Genomic DNA, 16,249 nt, shown 5'->3' with positions numbered 1-16,249 from the left:
TGATCAGAGCGTGGAGGCACGTACCGGCCATGGCGTCGAGCGAAGGAGTGGGAGGGAGAGGAGGGAGCAGGAGGACTGGCGACGGCGGTGCTGGGTGAGTTAGAGATGCTGCGCTACAGACGGCCTGGGAGCGCGCATCTGGTAACCGAGCGTGACAGATGAACGCGCCTCCGTCACGCGATCAGCCGTTATGGTCACACTCGCTCTCTCGCGGCTCATCGATTCTGGCAGTGTATTCGACACACTCAACGGTGTCGACCACCCTCCGCACGACGAGGTCGACACTCTGACTCCGCCAGCACACAGCCTCCAGATACGCTTTCCCCCTTTCTCGGCCGACCACCATGAAGGGCCTCAAGAAGACACTGGTCAGTTCATTTAATCTCACACGTTCCGCACGCGTCGAGTCCGAACCGTTGTCCCGCAGCTTCGCAGTAAATCGCAAGACTCGACGTCCAAGAACAAGGAGGCTAAGCCGTCTGCGAGCGCAATTGCGAACGCCTCGCCTCCGCCCCCGCCACCCAACAGCGCGAAACCATTACCGCAGCCGACTTCGGCCGTTGCGAGCCTCAACCATGTCAACAACAGCAGTCACTCGCTCTCGTCCGTGAACGGTTCTATCAGTCGTGCATCTACCGCCTCCATCTCGTCTCAGAGCAGCGATCGAAGGTATGGGGGCGCAGACAGGGCATCCCCCGCACCGCCTATCGTGGTCGTCAGCCCCGACGCCTCGGCTGACGCGCAGGAAAGACAGCCGTTCGTGGTCGAGTCTTCGGGTGGCCCAACTACCCCTCCCCGTGCTAACCTCAACCGCCTGCGCCCGACCGGCCCGAAGGACACCATTCCTATGGTGGGCAAGCCCCCTAGGAAGCAGAGAAGCAGCCGGTTTGTCGTGAAAGAGAAGGTTGAGATTGAACGTCTGGCACCTTTTATGGGTATGTAGTGTGCACCTCTTATCCAGATGTATCGCTGAGCGAGCGCGTGCAGAAACACCGCCCAGCGAGCGTCCGCAGCTGTTCCTCAAGAAATTGCACCAGTGTGGTGTTCTGTTCGACTTCAACGATACGAACTCGGAGCTGAAGGGCAAGCAAATCAAGACGCAGACATTGCATGAGATGCTCGAGTACATCACGACGCAGCGCGGTGTTATCACCGAAACCGTATACCCTGAGGTGGTCAAGATGGTGCGTGGCCCTGACTGTGTCGTCGCTGCGCATATTCATGTACTGCTATCCAGTTTGCTACCAACCTATTCCGTGCTATACCCCCACCTGTGAACCCGACAGGAGATGCATTCGATCCAGAAGAGGATGAGCCTGTCCTTGAGTTGGCATGGCCGCATCTCAAGATCGTCTACGAGTTTTTCCTCCGTTTCGTCGAGAGCCCCGACTTCAACACCAACCTCGCGAAGCGATACATCGACCAAAACTTCGTACTCAACCTCCTCGAGCTGTTCGACTCGGAGGATCCTCGGGAGCGCGACTTCTTGAAGACTACTCTTCACCGCATCTACGGCAAATTTCTCAACCTCCGTGCTCCCATTCGACGAAGCATAAACAACGTCTTCTTCCATTTCATCTACGAGACGGAAAGGCACAATGGTATCGCCGAGCTCTTGGAGATCCTAGGGTCCATCATCAACGGGTTCGCGTTACCCCTGAAGGAGGAGCACAAATCCTTCCTCATGCGCGTGCTCCTCCCTCTGCACAAGGTGAAGAGCCTGGCAATGTACCACCCGCAACTCGCGTATTGCGTAGTGCAGTTCCTGGAGAAAGACGCCGCGCTGGCCGAGGATGTTGTGATAGGTCTCCTCAAGTACTGGCCGAAGGTCAATTCGCCAAAAGAGGTCATGTTCCTGAGCGAGATGGAGGAAGTCCTGGACGTGATAGACCCAGCGGAGTTCCAGAAGATCCAGGTGCCCCTGTTCCAGCAGCTGGCGCGGTGTATCAACAGCCAGCACTTCCAGGTGGCGGAGCGAGCGCTGATGTACTGGAATAACGAGTACATCGTCAACCTCATGAGTGACAACCTGGCCGTCATCCTCCCAATCGTATTCCCAGCTTTGTACACCAACTCGAGATCGCACTGGAACCGGTGAGTGCCAGGCCGAGACGATGCAGTCGTTGACTAAATGCCCTATCCAGAACGATACACGCGATGGTGTACAACGCGCTGAAGCTCTTCATGGAGATCAACCCAGACCTGTTCGATGAAGCAATGCAACAATACAAGCAACGCAGAGTCGAGTACGTCCCGGCGGGTTTCCTGATGTTTCCGCAAAGTAACGTCTCCTGCCCAACTCTAGCGAACAACGACATGCAGTCGAGCGGTATGAAGAGTGGCAGAAACTGCGGGAGAAGGCGCTCAAGAACTGCGGCGGGCAACTGCCGCCAGGGTACGTGGACGTCCCGCCGCCGCCCCCACCACCGCCTGTGGACGATCAGGAAATCATGGACCTGACAATCGACCTGAATGCGGTGTCGATTGATGCGGAGGTCCCGCTGAACGAGCTGGACGAATCTGGGATTGAACGAGTGCCCATGGCTGATCCTGGACTCGATGTAAGCGCGGTTGCTCGCGATGGTCCTGCCGGATGGCATGAATATTGACTGGAGATGCCGCTCTAGCGTCCCTTCCCTGAGGTGGGCGTGGACCATTCACCAGGTGGAGTGGGCACGCACTCGAGGCGGAAAAGTGCGCTGCCAGGTAAGAGTGGCATTTCTCTTCCGGCGGACTATGCTGACGAGGAGTACGCTGTGCATCACAGTTGATCCGACAGTGCTGCATGATCTCCGGACGCACAGGAGTCTTGAGGACGCCGTGCCTACTCACGGGTTGGGGAACGGGTCGTAAGGCGGCCCAGGCTAGGCCTCGCCTCGTGAATAACTTAGACTGCGCATACAGTAGTCGGACAGTCCGTCATCCAAACGCGACATACATACATCTTTTACTGTTGCTACACCGCTTCCTTGTCGATATATCCGTCTTCCCCTTCGGCTGTCGGATCGTCTCTCACTTCTGTACTGTGCATGTTGTCGTTGCGCATGATGTACAGTCCCTGGAATATATGTACGTGCTCGGGCACACTGCGCGTTCTGCAGGAGGGACGGCTGAACATGCGATCGGAATCTGGAGTGCGCAGTGACGAAGGCGCAGCAGCCACCGAGTTAAGCGGCCGACTCGGAAGCGCTGCTCTCTCAAGTCCTCCACCTCCATCCCGCCCTCCGCCAGTCCCTCTGCCCCGACGTAGTCCCCGCTGTCCTCGTACAGAGGTCGACTCGTCGCCGACATGATGACGCCCATGCGTTATGTGATACTGGTGCTGGCCATCATTGTACGTCCTGGGCCGTGTCTCGCAGTCGCCACAGCATGTCTGACACGACTGTCCCGCCGTAGATCAGTTTGCACTTCATTCTGAGCTTCTCGCACGAGGAGTATGGCCGGGCTACCTCCATTACGCGCATCAAGGAGCAACTGCAGAACGCGCCAGGCTCAAAGACGTATGAGACGTACCCTGCGCCTGGAGCTAACTACTCGAGCAACCCGGAGAGGGTGAACGCTACCTTCATCCTGCTCGCGCGGAATAGCGACTTGAGCGGCATTGTCAGCAGCGTGAAACAGAACGGTGCGTGTAATCTCATGTGCAGAGTTATCACTCGTTCGAATGCCGTCCGCGCAGAGGATCGCTTCAACAAACAGTACAAGTACCCATACGTCTTCCTGAACGAGGAGCCATTCAGCGACGAGTTCAAGAAGTGCGTATTGATGTCATGGCTCTTCTATGCGTCCCTTACACGACCGCTCCAGCATGATTCTCGAGATCACTGACTCAAAAGTCGAGTTCGGCTTGATTCCCCATGACCATTGGTATCAACCTTCCTGGGTCGACGAGATGAAGGCCTCGGAGGCCCGCAAACAGATGATCAAGGACCAGGTCATTTACGGAGGTCTGTCATATCTCCTTCGTGTGCCTTGCTTCGTCTGAAAGTACCCGCCTCTCGCATAGGGAGTGTACCGTATGTTCAATGCCTAGACCCCTTGAGATATCATTGACCCTTGTACTTCAGCTACCGTAACATGTGCCGCTTCAACTCAGGTGTAAGTCAGCGACTCACTCACGCGAAACAGCTTGACTAATGTGCTGTGTAGTTCTTCTACCGGCACGAACTGCTTGCCAAGTATAAGTACTACTGGCGAATTGAGTGCGCATATCGTCGTTCTCATCAGACTGATATCGTCCTAAGTATTCGTCTATGTGTGCTATAGGCCCGACGTCACCTTCTTCTGTGACTTGCACTATGATGTGAGTCCTCGATCTATGCCATATGTTGGCACTACTGACAGCTCGTCCGCAACAGCCATTCAGAGTGATGCAAGATGGCAACAAGGTCTACGGTCAGTTCTCGCTATGCACTCGTCTATTTGGATATTGCTCATCCGTTCCAGGCTTCACAATCTCTCTGTATGAGTATCCCAAGACGATACCTACTCTTTGGGATACGGTGAAAGGTTTGACACCCGTGTTCTTGGTATGATAGACTCCTGACGATCCGCATGAACCAGAGTTTATCCACAACAACTCCGACCTCGTCCCACCAGGCAATGCTATGTCCTTCATCTCCGACGACAACGGCGAGACCTACAACAACTGCCACTGTGCGTAGCGAGCGACATTCGTGTGCTAGGGAATCAGTGCTTACATGGATCCGTTCAGTTTGGAGTAACTTCGAGATCGGCGACCTTGACTTCTGGCGCGGCGAGGCGTACACCAAGTTCTTCGATTTCTTAGATCAGAAAGGCGGCTTCTACTACGAGGTACGCTCTCCGTTCTCCCTCCACGCATATACACGACAGACTTAACGCTCATACTCTCCAAGCGATGGGGCGACGCACCCGTCCACAGCATCGGCGCTGCACTCCTCGCTAAGAAAGAACAGATCCACTTTTTCAACGACATCGGTATATTATTTTCTGAGTTTCCCAGCGTGGCACTCCATGTCTGACCGCGTTTATTGGCAGGTTACCGGCACAATCCCTTCCAGCACTGTCCACAGGGCGACCTGCACCACAAGGGCCAGTGTTGGTGCGACCCCAAGGAAAACTTCGGTGCGTGTTCTCTCGTCCCTAGCTGGCCGCCGGGTAACTGACGTGGATGTTTAGACTACGAGTGGTACAGCTGTTTGAAGCGATACGACGCGATGCTCTGAGCCGTATCCTCGTCCTTGTCTTGTGTACTTGCAATACGTACTGTCTGCCTATCCTTAATTCTATTTTCTTGCCATGGGACGGACACTTGAAGCTGTTGGTGACGACGGGCACACATGTTCCTCTCCAAATTTAATTGGGTGAAGGCTGTGTTTTGCCAATGGCACAAAGGCTGACTGTATAATTGCACTGATTATTACTGGAGTCACTGGCATGGCAACGATGCTGCTAGGCGCACGCCTGAAAGTGAAGTCAGCGTGAAATCCCATTGTTGGCCAGTCAAAGGTTGGGTCTATTCCCGGATCTGAGGCGTACAAGTCGAGGAGGATTGAACGTACGTTGAACATCCGGATGACTTCTTACGCTACGAGTCGTGCTGCTGCTCCATCATATCATACACTAGACTCGATTTGCCGCGGAGCTTGATGTTTGCTCAAGACTCATGATACAGTCAGTTACACAATGGTGCGTTGAACACTAGCAAATCCGACAAACAGACGCATGAAGCCTGCAAGCCTGCAGTCTGACTGACGTGACAGAACTGACTGGTAATCGTCCGATGCCTTTGATGACGTAGCCTGTTGGCACACCTTGGCAACGCAAAGCAGGCTCGCAGCCATATCTTACAAGATGGATTGCGAGTAGTACTGGTACTGTGGCCGGAAAGTCAGACGAGCCTCGACAGAAGCGGCAAGAGCCGACATACCGAATCGTATAAACGCGTCCAGTTAGAACCCAGAGACGTCTCAATGAGCCTGTTCACATGCTCTTCTACAGAGGCCTGTGTCAAGCCTTGTTGGAATCGCTCCCGTAATTGTGCCGCAGTTTGCTCGCCAAGCGCGGCGAAGCAGGGCAAGGATGAGTCTGCGAACATTGCCCAGGTCAGTATCTGTACAACCGACTACATGGGCGGGTATTCTGACCTTTTTGCATCAGCTCAACCATATCTACAAGCGGAGATGTTACAAACCAGAGTTCACTAAAAGAGATGGAGAGTATACGCACTGACGATCCGGTCGCAATGCTTCCGTGCCGCATCAAAGCCGTCTTTGAATGACCGCTTGAACTCCATATACGGTCCGCTGTTGAGCCCGCCCAGCACCTCGATGTACTCGAGCGGAAGTTTGAACGGAGCGGCCTCGAAGCCGATGTTCCCTGGTGAGTTCGAGAGCATGAACCCGAAGTCGATATGGATGAGGTGGCCGTCACGGTCGAGGAGTATGTTCCCGTTGTGCCGGTCCTTGATCTGCAATAAATAGGTGACCAGGGAATAACCTGCAAACATCGTTGGATCGTATCGCGACGAGACAATGATGACGAACCAGCTAATGACTTTGCAAAATTGCGTTGTGCCCTTACGAACTTCGCTGACGAAGGGTCACCATACGTCTAGATAGATGTAAGCCGTGCATCCGCAAGGGCCTTCAAACACCGCTCTCACCGATCTGAAGTGATCAAACAGGCTGACATGTCCTAGCCGTCCCAATGTAAGCCTCCGTGCATACTCCGCCTTCTTGATCGAGTGTATCGACACAGCGTCAGTGATAGTCTCCACCAACCCTGACGTGCTACCGGTTATCAAGATACGGAAGCTAAGTTCGAAGTTCAGAGTGGCGTATGGAGGGACGAGACATGGAACATACTATCGCACCCAGCAGGGGCAGTTCTCCTCCTTCCATATCTTCTCGAATTCCTGAATGAGTTGAACCGCGAGCTGCTCTTGTCGCAAGTCACCGCCAGTCTTGACGATGACAGCGACACAGTCCCAATTGGCTGCAGAACAAGTGTTATTCGCAACATCCCAGCCGTGATAACTCTCACGTACCCAGATGTCCGTACGGTGAAGCCTGTCGTATCCGACTCTGCCAAAGACATCAGCGCCTGCTTCGACACTCCGACCATCCGCCATACCTTCTTCGCCGCCCAAGACTCACTAAACACCACAGCAGAAGGGTCTGCCTTACTCAACTCTCTTCTGATAATCCGCTCATCTTCCACGGACTTCACACTCTCCCCGTCGCCTATCTTCAACATGCTCTCCCCCACGCCGCCTTCTCGCATCCTCGCCATCCGCTCCTCCTCCAGCGCGAGCATCTCACTCATGATCCGCTCGCGGATCGCAGCTGCCTCGCTCGGTTGCAGCTTCATTGGCATCGGCGCGGGGGTCTGCGGTACCGGCGTCTGAACCTCTTCGCCGCTCCAGGAGGGGCCGGGCATGACGCTCAGGATGGGCGTGCTCGCGATCCACCGGAGGGGCGCGGTGAAGGTTGACGAGTCGAGGGAGGGCGTAGGGGGCACGGGGAGGGGCAGCGTGGACTCGCGGACCATACTTGCATTCAGCTGGGCAAGCATGACCGCCGCGGTGCGCATGCGCTCAGAGTATTCGTCCAGGGAGAGCATACGTGGGGATCCACTGGGGCTGATGTCGGCGGGAGGCTCAGGCAGGAGACCCAGTCCTAGCGCACGACGAGAAATACCGGATAGGCTGTGTGACGGGGTATGGTTGGATGTCGTCGGGGCAGTCTCGATCATGGGTGTCTGCGGCGTCGAGGACGAGCGGGACCAGGTGACAATATCGAGGTCTCTGTTCTTGGGAGTGGGCGGGAGCACGATGGACTCAGAGAGATCGACTTCCCTCGCACGGAGGGCATTGTTGGTGCCGTACAGCTGCTCGACTAGATCGACTTCTTCGTCGTCGTCGATGGTCCCAGGGCTCAGAGGAGAAATGGGGAAGGCAGAGATGGTGATTGCGGGGGTATTCCGGTAGTCCTCGGTGTCATTGCCGATGGACGCCTCTGGTGCGCTGTTGTCTGCGCCTGATGCCGTCCTTGAATGACGAGGGATGGGCACGCGTCCGGTGAAAGCATCCAAGTCTTTCGAGGAACCCTCCTTCTCGACTTCCTTCAGAACGATCTTCTTCAGGATCTCCTTGTTACCTCGCTTGGCGGGATCAAAGTCAAGGTCGTCATGGAGAATCTCAATGAGTAAGAGATATGGCGCGCGTTCTGCTGAGTTGAGCACCACGCTTTCTCCTGGTGGTATTCGAACGATACGATGATGCGGTTGTGGGATGCCGCGAGATCCTGTCGGGGTGTCTGATGAAGTGCACCACATGGGCATGCAGACCTGAAGGGTGACTGTGAGGAGAATGTCAGGGTATGAGCAGGGTATGAAATACCTCAGTGGGCAGCATGTGGTTCATGCCAGTCAACTCTGCCCTTAGCGCACTGATGCGAGCGGGTTTGGGCACGACGAGCAATCGGTTGCAGATGTTCTCGAGGGCAAGGATGAACTTCACCTGCGCAAACGGATATGCACAAGCTATGGCGCGCTAGAGTTAGACTCAACGAACCTCAGAACGACAGTAATGGCTGCGGAGGAGGTGGACTTGCGAGGGGAAGTCGTACTTCCCCACCAAGTCCGCCGCGTGAACGCTAAGTGTTTTGGTGCGTCGTCGACTGCTAGAAAGGGTCGGTGTTGACTGGAAGGGTGTCGTGGCGGTCGGAGGCATATCGTTGTCTTCTTGTTGACCAAACGGATCTTCCGAGAGCCTGTACGGACGAATACCTTTCAGGAGAGGCAGGGCAGGGCTCGTCTGTGCAGCAATAGTTTGTCGCCTGGACGGGTGGGAACTCTCCCTCGCGAGGAACCTCAGGTGTCCCGGCGCGGGGCGTGGAGCGGGGGCCATCTGGGGAGCTGGCTCAATGCCATCGTCCGAGTCCGAGTCCTGCGGCTCTTCCTTCTCGTCTGTCTGGTCTATTGACGGTTCTCGCGAGACACCGCGGACGACATCATCGTCAGCATTCTCGAGGCTCTTGACCCCTCGGCCTTCCTCATCTATTCGGCCCTGCTCTATGGCAACTTCACCCATGATTTGTGTTAGTGCTGGCATGGCTGGGATCCCGGCCCAGACCATGCCAATACCAACTACAGCGGGCTGCAAGTGAGGGCGTACTTTCGTCCGCAAGGGACCCAATTGCGTTGGCAAGCTAATGGACGAGTACGGTGCACTTGACTGGGGAATGTCGCCAAATATAAGTTCGTGGCATTGATGCAAAACTCTCTGGCAGATGAGGAATGCCTGAGGATTGGTTTGGGGGGATGCGAGGTCTCTCAAGTGTGCTTGCATGTACCATAGTGTCTGAGCGGGCCGTCAGGATATATGGACATGACAGCATCGAGACAGCACACCAGCATGGCAATATGGGTAGACTTGTGGCAAGTCTCGACAACGAAGCATTCCAATGCTCTTGACTTGGACGGTCTCGTCACTAGAAGGTGGCTGTTGCACGACAGGTAATACTGGTTAGTTGCACCTGGCAAACATGGCGGTGATTCTTGCGCTCACCATATGAAGCCCCATACTTCGCGCAATTCTCTGGTGTCTAGCTCCCGAAGTCTCCTTGTGAGGTAGTACGTGACGCCGATGTTGTCCGCATAGATCCTGAGATACTGGAGGGCGACGTGGACGCTGAAGAAGGAGGGGGAGAGGAAGAGGCGGAGGAGGAGGGCATGGGACATGGTCTAGGGAGCATAGGGACGGGCGACTGGCCGCATCCGAGTTCGCGACTCACACAGCTCGCGTCTGGCTCGACGCGCGCCCGGCGACATCCCCGTGACCGACATCGACACGTCGCGCGAGCCGCGAGCGCGTCGCAGCACACCGCTCCTCTCCCGCAGCCATGCTGCTGCCCCTCCTCGCTCTTTTATTCGCCCCCCTCTGCCTCGCGGCCTCGTTCCAGACAGACCACGCAAAACTCGTCCAGCTCGCCGCCTCAAGCAATGGCGTCATCAGGCTAGACGAGCATTCGTACAAGCTTCTCACGAACCCCAAGAGGACGTGGTCCGCGTCCGTCCAGTTCACTGCCCTCGACAAGAAACGGAGATGCGGGCCTTGCAAGTATGTAGGCGACAAGACTACTGGACGAGCGCACTGACCGCTATCCCCAGGGACTTCGACCCGAACTGGAACGCGGTCGCAAAGGCGTGGTCTACGGTGCCAGCTGCGGAGCGCGACAACCACTTCTTTGGAACAGTGGACTTTGACCATGCGATGAGCATCTTCCAGCAGGTACGCGATACGTTGTGTCATGCCTGTTGCATACTGAAGCATGTCCACAGCTCGGTCTGCAATCCGCGCCAGTTGTGCAAGTACTGCCTGCTGTCGAAGGCCCTCGCCGCCCGGCAAGTGGGAGGTCGAACCCCATCGCCCTTGACTTCTCCGGGTACGTAGCGCCGGTTGTTCTGCTACTTCCATTCTCATAGTGTACCTCATTAGGGGTTTTGATGCTGCGCCTCTCGCAGAGCAGCTCTCGCGCCACACACCCGTCCCTATACCGTACAAGGCACCCATTGACTACTCGCGCATCGCCAGCGGCCTATTCGTCCTCCTGTCCTTCGTCGCAGCCCTCCGCTTCATCTCGCCCATACTGAAGTCGCGCTGGACGTGGGCCGCGATCACAATCATCACGTCACTGATCATGACGTCTGGCTTCATGTTCGTGCGCATCCGTGGTATGCCGTACAATGGGCCGAACGGCCAGTGGATCGCAGGCGGGTACCAGACGCAGTTCGGCCAGGAGGTCCACGTCATTGCTATGATTTGTGAGCCCTAGCCAGTATCTACTATGTTGCGTACTTCTCACGGACAACTGGGCAGATGGCACGCTTGCAGGGGGTTTCCTGATGTTGACGTTGGTCGTTCCGAACCAGTTGTCTCCTTCGCGCCAGCGTATGCAGATTTACCTGTGGACCGGTGTCATCTTCGTGATGTACTCCGTGCTCGTCTCCATCTTCAAGGAGAAGAACAGGGGTGAGTGTCTCAGGATTTCTGTACTCGTATAGCGATTGACTGATCGTTCTTGCACAGGCTATCCGTTCAGACTGCTCTTGTAGGACTCCCAGTAGGTGCAGTGTACAAAAGCGTACTCGTATCGCAGCTTTCGCATGTCCAGATCCCGATACTTATTTCGTTGTCCATTCCGTTCGAACGCGTGAGACGTGAGACGACACAATATCTATTAAATCAAGAGTCCAGAACAATGCGACAGAGATGTATGAGCATGCAAAGATGAATAAAATGTGATCGATTTCCTCCTTCCAATCCTGCCTAACGCAGATCATTACGACTTTCTCTAACTGCCCTGCTGCTGGGCAAACACATCTACGTATCGACTCCTTGCTGGCCGCTTCGCTGCACCCCTCGACCGACTAGCAGGCGGCGGGCCCTGGCCAGGTAGCGTAGCCGACATGGGCGTCGGCGGTGCAGAGCTGTCGCTCTCTGGTGGGACGAGGTTCGAGCGAATGCGCATCGGGGGTTTGGGCATTCCATCGCCGGGGTCGGTCGTTGCAGGCCGCGCTGGGGGTGGTGGCGGCGGCGTTGTCCCCGACGGTAGCGCCCTCATGGAAGTACCTGGAGACGCTGTCTGCGCACGAGGAGGCGGCGGCGGTTGAGCGGGCTTCGTAGCCTCCGCGCCACCCTGAAACGGATGACGTGGCGTGTTAGTACTGCTGACGTGGCTCAAACGAATGCAAGTCCTCACAGTCTTGTTGACCCAACGCTTGAGCTCTTTGTCATAATAGAACGAGGTCTCTTGGCCTAGGTTGGCTCTGACAGGGGCCGGTGTCGACTCTCGCTTCCACAGGCGACTCAACCACCCGCCTGGGGACGCAGCTGGGAGAACATGAATGTTACTTTCTGTTCAGACAATAGATAGTTCAGCGGTGCCGACGTACCAGGTTTCTCCTCGGCCTTGGCAGAATTCGCCTCCTCTTTCGGCACTTCCTTCGAAGGCGCAGGTACAGACTCGCTAGTCTGCTCGCCCTCACTTGCTCGGCGTTTCGCGCGACTGAAGGAGTTGCCCAGGCCCAAGTCATCCTCATCCTCCTCCTCGATTGACGCACGAGGGTCGTCAGAGAACGACCTCTGCGCCTGATACGCCGTGGGCGTCGCAGAGTAATCATCCATCAGCGACATGAACTGGCCTGACGTCGCAGTCGGCACCGAAGACTCGTCGTTCTGCATGAAGGAGGACGCAGTCGGGGTCGCGGCACTAGCGTCTGATGCCCCCCACCATGATCCCAGGGCCGGCCCGTTTGATTGCGGTGAGTCGCCATCAGCGCTTTGATCGTCGTGCGTCCCGTATCCGTTCAAGCTCTGCTTGGAACTGCTTCCGAAGGCGTGCACGTTGAGTGCTTGGCTGTACAGCGACGCGTCTGCGAACGTTGTCGTCGCTGGGTTTGCAGACGCGACGCGGGGTACAGGGGAAGACTTGCGACTCAGCGAAGGCCGCGTGTAGTCCATGGCAGATGAGGCACGATTGATCTGCGGCGCAGCTGGCGCTCGCAGACCCATCGCTGAACCTGTCCGGAATGGAGGCGGTGAACCCGCAATTTGCGCGAGATTGACAGTTGATTGATGCGGTGACGGGACAGCTGAGCTCGTTGTTGAGGAGATCGTACTGTACTGAGAGAAGGGCCCGCTGAAAGGCTGTTGCGGTTGCCGATGTGTTTGCTGGTCAGGTCCGGGGGAGTCCTCTCCGGCAATGAACTTCGTCAGGCGGCCCCCGACCCAGCTGCCGATACCATCGAGACTGGGTTTCGATACCTTGGACGTTATCCACGATCCTGACTTGTCGAGGTGAGGAGCGGCTACGAGCCTATCGTTGAGACCCCTCAGCTGTTCGAGGAAGGTCGGATTGATGTACGGCGAGTTCTTGTTGAGACAGTTTGAAATAGCCTCACAGTACCTATCGCTAATGAGCAACGACCAGTTCTGCGACCCAATCGTACATACCTGTTTGCCAGCTGCATATGTCCCATCTCAGCGAGACTAGCGGCACGGATCAAGCGGTATGGCTGCAGATGGGGGAGACCTGCAAACGCATCCTGTCCCTTCGCAGGCGGCGTCAAGGACAGCGCAAACTCTGCGACCTCGGAGAAGATCAAGGGGTCCGGATTCTTGGCGAAGTTCATCGACACAGATGGGCTTGGACTTCCAAGGAGTACCATCCGACTTGAGCTACCTATCCCGCCCATGGGAGACGTCTGCGGAGACAACAAGTAGCTGGAAGGGATTAGGCACATCGAATCGCATTGGAGACCTATGGCTTACCATGCATGGGCGGCCTCGTACCAATGATTTGCGACTAACTGATCTCCGAGAGCAGTCAAGGCAGATGATGTCTCGAATGTGATCGGGCTTGAATAGATCATAGCCACTGTGTCCGCCCACTTGGCCAGCACATCCGACGGAATGTTCATGGGCTCAGATGGACCAGGGAAGCTAGCCGATACAGGTGTGATCGAGGACGTCGAAGGGAGAGGCACTTGAAGCGTTGATGCCGTTGGTGCAAAAGGCTTAGGTGTTAACAGCTCCTGGACTAAACACAAATGAGCCTCAGGTCTAATTCGAAGTCAATCCACTTACTCGACGCAGGTCCATGCCCCGCGAAGAGGCTATAAGCCACTCTCAGAGCTTCACGACCATCAGTCGCTGCCTTCGCCTGCGTGCCAGGCGCTTGAGGCTTACTCGCCAGTTCAGTCCTGACGAACTCGGTGACAACCTCCTTCCATGCGTCCTTGTCTATACTACTCGCGATGACCATCGCATGCGCCCACAGCTTCTGGTCCGATGCGTAGTGAGATGCCGCCCGCCGGTCCCCTCGCAGAAGGAATTCTTGGATCTTATCCAGATGTGAAGACTGGAGAGTATGGGTAGCAATGACCGCATCTGAGGGATCCTGAGAGGCGGTCAATGACAGGAACGGTGAAACAGCCGCTAGGTTCGGCGATTGCAGGTCACCACTCAACGAGGCAGCCAATTGCAAGGCATCGGAAGCCGGTTGCGCTGCTCGAGGGGTCAGGGCGCTGCGAACAGCTGCATCAACATGCGGACTACGAACGACCAGTCAGTGGAGGTCATAGTGCGCAGCATCTGGTCATGCCTACCTGCCAGACAATCGACCGTCGTTCTCGACCATGACTCTGAGCAACTTAACCAGGATATGTTTACCCTCAGCACGCCGTCCTTCCAAGCTGTCAGAGTGGAAGTATCCGAGACCACGATTGAGCTCCTCGGCCCTCTCCTCCAGGTACTTGACAATGCGTGCCTTTTTCGTCTTGGTCTGCGTGGAGGTAGCCGTGCGGACGAGGCTTGTCGTTGGCGTGCCAGGGTCCGAGAACAAGGGACCAGGGTACGAAGCAGCCGACGTGTCCAGAGCCGAATCCGGAATGACATTGTGCAGTGTGTGGAGCTTGACCTCGGACGATTGACGAGAGGCCAAGGCGACATCAAACCCACCTCCCTCAGAGGACCCATGGAAGCACGTCACGAGCTTTCCGCCGAAGCCAAAGCTGATGACGGGTACTCTGACAGACGTCCTTCCTAGTGGGTCGTTCGCCCCAACGAGCGACGGCGACGGCGCATACATTGTCTGGGCCGGATAAGGTACAGTGAGCACCTGTGCCGGACTGTCATGTACTGTAGATGCGTGGGAAGCATACGCATTGGTAGGAGCGGGCTCGAAGCTGCTATTCATGCTGTCGCTCGTCTGTTGTCGAGTGTGTCGTGAGGGAGTGTACGGATCCTCTAGTATTGCGGAGATAGACGACAACACGGAACCGTTCGACATGGAACGCATGCGGTTGTTCGCTGCCGGCGCGTAAGGGTCATATCCTCCGCTGACAACTGAGGAAGGCCTTGAGGGCATCGTCGAAGGGGAAACGGCCCTTCTGGCGTCCGGAATCGGCGGCGGGTCGTAGGCATTGGGAGATACTCGTGTAGGAGGAGAGGCTGCTCTTCTAGGGTCGGGAAGTGGTGCGCCATATGCGTTAGCGGGAATGTTGTGTGTAGAGTCAGTCGTAAGACTGCGAGGTGGTTTCGGCGGCGACTTAGGTAGCGAGCCTTGGTATGGCTTCTCGACCTGTTGCCTCTGAACGCTCTGCACAGAGCGCACGGACGCACTGCCAGGAGACTTCGTCCGTTCAGGTGCGCTGTGGGCTGGTGAATAGGCGCCTGCATAATCAGTAGGAGATGTCGTCGATCCATACAGCCGTGCGCTACCGGTCGTCCATGGAGAGGCCCCTCTTTGAGAGGGGGATGCTACTCGCGGGAGCTCGTATGGGCTTGGTCCATGGGAAACATGATTCCCATTCACCGTAGGGGGCGACGCCGAAGGACCGGAGGTGTGCCTTGGTACATACGGGTCGGGACCAGGCTCAACGCCAGCCAACTCTTCTTCGCTCGGCAAGACCGATGACACTGGTGTCTGGTGAGGAACTGCGGCGGGCAGAGATGGTGATCCTATTGGGTTGGGAGGGAACGGTGGAACGGTTGACCGTGGCATATCATCCCACTCGTGATGGGCGTGCGGAGGCGCATGTGGAGGCGCCACAGCCTGATTCGAGTAGCTCGTCTCGGGGTGAGCTGCATAATTACCTGTCGAGGCATATCCGTTTTGAGGCGCATGAGGCATGCCTTGGTGGTTCACGGACTGTTGCGGAGAAGCGTATCTCTGCACGGGGGGTGGATGATACAGCGACGGCACAGACGGACCATACGCATCACTCGAGGCAGAGGCTTGCTTTCTTGGAGGGCCTTGAGGCGGTGGAGTCACCTCCGCCTGCTGACCAGGAGGTGGTGAGCCAGGATATATGACATGGCTCGATATGCGCTTTGTTGTCTTAGGTGGGGGCAGCGGGGGATCATATGCATTCGATGTCTTCGGACGATAGGGTGCAGCCGCTGCAGCCGAAGGGGCAGGGGCAGGGGCAGGCACAGTGAACGACTGGTCCGAGCGAACCCCGGCGGACGTCAGACTGTAGGCATACGACGACTCCACCTTCGCGCTATAGGAAACCGCTTGGCTTGTGACCTGCGGGTGGTATGGGTCGCCTCCTGACTCGGCGGTTTGTGCAGGTTTGTAGGCATCGTACACAGACTGCGAGGACTTGTACGGGTCGTACAAGGGCTGTGCGGTCGACCCTGGCGTAGTCTGTGGGGCGTACGAGGTGGAGACAGGCTGGGTTACTGGCTTGTAAGGAT

The 16,249-nt window shown here is 56.5% G+C and overlaps 5 protein-coding genes across 5 annotated transcripts; 3 read left to right on the top strand and 2 right to left on the bottom strand.

The window, feature by feature from the left end:
* Positions 1 to 193: 193 nt before the first annotated feature.
* C8Q71DRAFT_733719 (phosphatase 2A regulatory B subunit-domain-containing protein) lies at positions 194 to 3,108 on the top strand. Its single transcript, XM_047922350.1, has 8 exons — positions 194 to 368; positions 428 to 935; positions 988 to 1,184; positions 1,238 to 2,094; positions 2,145 to 2,246; positions 2,306 to 2,561; positions 2,628 to 2,706; positions 2,768 to 3,108. Exons 1-8 carry the CDS (start codon positions 345 to 347, stop codon positions 2,851 to 2,853), a joined length of 2,109 nt encoding a protein of 702 aa, XP_047783681.1. The 5' UTR covers positions 194 to 344; the 3' UTR covers positions 2,854 to 3,108.
* C8Q71DRAFT_733716 (glycosyltransferase family 15 protein) lies at positions 3,109 to 5,461 on the top strand. Its single transcript, XM_047922349.1, has 15 exons — positions 3,109 to 3,334; positions 3,397 to 3,625; positions 3,680 to 3,755; positions 3,808 to 3,947; positions 4,007 to 4,016; positions 4,068 to 4,098; positions 4,150 to 4,202; positions 4,267 to 4,303; positions 4,359 to 4,395; positions 4,447 to 4,509; positions 4,564 to 4,656; positions 4,715 to 4,815; positions 4,878 to 4,959; positions 5,020 to 5,106; positions 5,161 to 5,461. The coding sequence occupies exons 1-15, from the start codon at positions 3,290 to 3,292 to the stop codon at positions 5,205 to 5,207; spliced, it is 1,131 nt and encodes a 376-aa protein (XP_047783680.1). The 5' UTR covers positions 3,109 to 3,289; the 3' UTR covers positions 5,208 to 5,461.
* Positions 5,462 to 5,533: 72 nt separating this feature from the next.
* Positions 5,534 to 9,776, bottom strand: C8Q71DRAFT_733713 (kinase-like protein). The gene is made up of 13 exons (XM_047922348.1): positions 9,554 to 9,776; positions 9,397 to 9,487; positions 8,558 to 9,346; positions 8,384 to 8,503; positions 7,117 to 8,331; positions 7,031 to 7,067; positions 6,849 to 6,978; positions 6,647 to 6,797; positions 6,528 to 6,594; positions 6,211 to 6,480; positions 6,129 to 6,152; positions 5,912 to 6,069; positions 5,534 to 5,858 (listed from the first exon to the last, which is right to left on the bottom strand). Exons 1-13 carry the CDS (start codon positions 9,724 to 9,726, stop codon positions 5,829 to 5,831), a joined length of 3,255 nt encoding a protein of 1,084 aa, XP_047783679.1. The 5' UTR covers positions 9,727 to 9,776; the 3' UTR covers positions 5,534 to 5,828.
* C8Q71DRAFT_213010 (uncharacterized protein) lies at positions 9,554 to 11,220 on the top strand. The gene is made up of 6 exons (XM_047917053.1): positions 9,554 to 10,105; positions 10,156 to 10,276; positions 10,327 to 10,430; positions 10,484 to 10,809; positions 10,865 to 11,017; positions 11,075 to 11,220. Exons 1-6 carry the CDS (start codon positions 9,888 to 9,890, stop codon positions 11,098 to 11,100), a joined length of 948 nt encoding a protein of 315 aa, XP_047783678.1. The 5' UTR covers positions 9,554 to 9,887; the 3' UTR covers positions 11,101 to 11,220.
* Positions 11,221 to 11,339: 119 nt separating this feature from the next.
* C8Q71DRAFT_699850 (Sec23-binding domain of Sec16-domain-containing protein) lies at positions 11,340 to 15,551 on the bottom strand (the record flags this gene model as incomplete). The annotated part of the gene is made up of 8 exons (XM_047920091.1): positions 11,340 to 11,684; positions 11,748 to 11,878; positions 11,941 to 12,953; positions 13,001 to 13,270; positions 13,319 to 13,586; positions 13,634 to 14,100; positions 14,155 to 14,998; positions 15,074 to 15,551. The coding sequence occupies 8 exons, from the start codon at positions 15,549 to 15,551 to the stop codon at positions 11,340 to 11,342; spliced, it is 3,816 nt and encodes a 1,271-aa protein (XP_047783677.1).
* Positions 15,552 to 16,249: the final 698 nt, after the last annotated feature.

This window comes from Rhodofomes roseus (assembly GCF_022264815.1).
Source record: "Rhodofomes roseus strain CIRM-BRFM 1785 chromosome Unknown C8Q71scaffold_2, whole genome shotgun sequence".
Classification (NCBI taxonomy): domain Eukaryota; kingdom Fungi; phylum Basidiomycota; class Agaricomycetes; order Polyporales; family Fomitopsidaceae; genus Rhodofomes; species Rhodofomes roseus.
The sequence above is the reverse complement of the archived record's forward strand: the minus strand, read 5'-3'. Positions and strand labels throughout refer to the sequence as shown.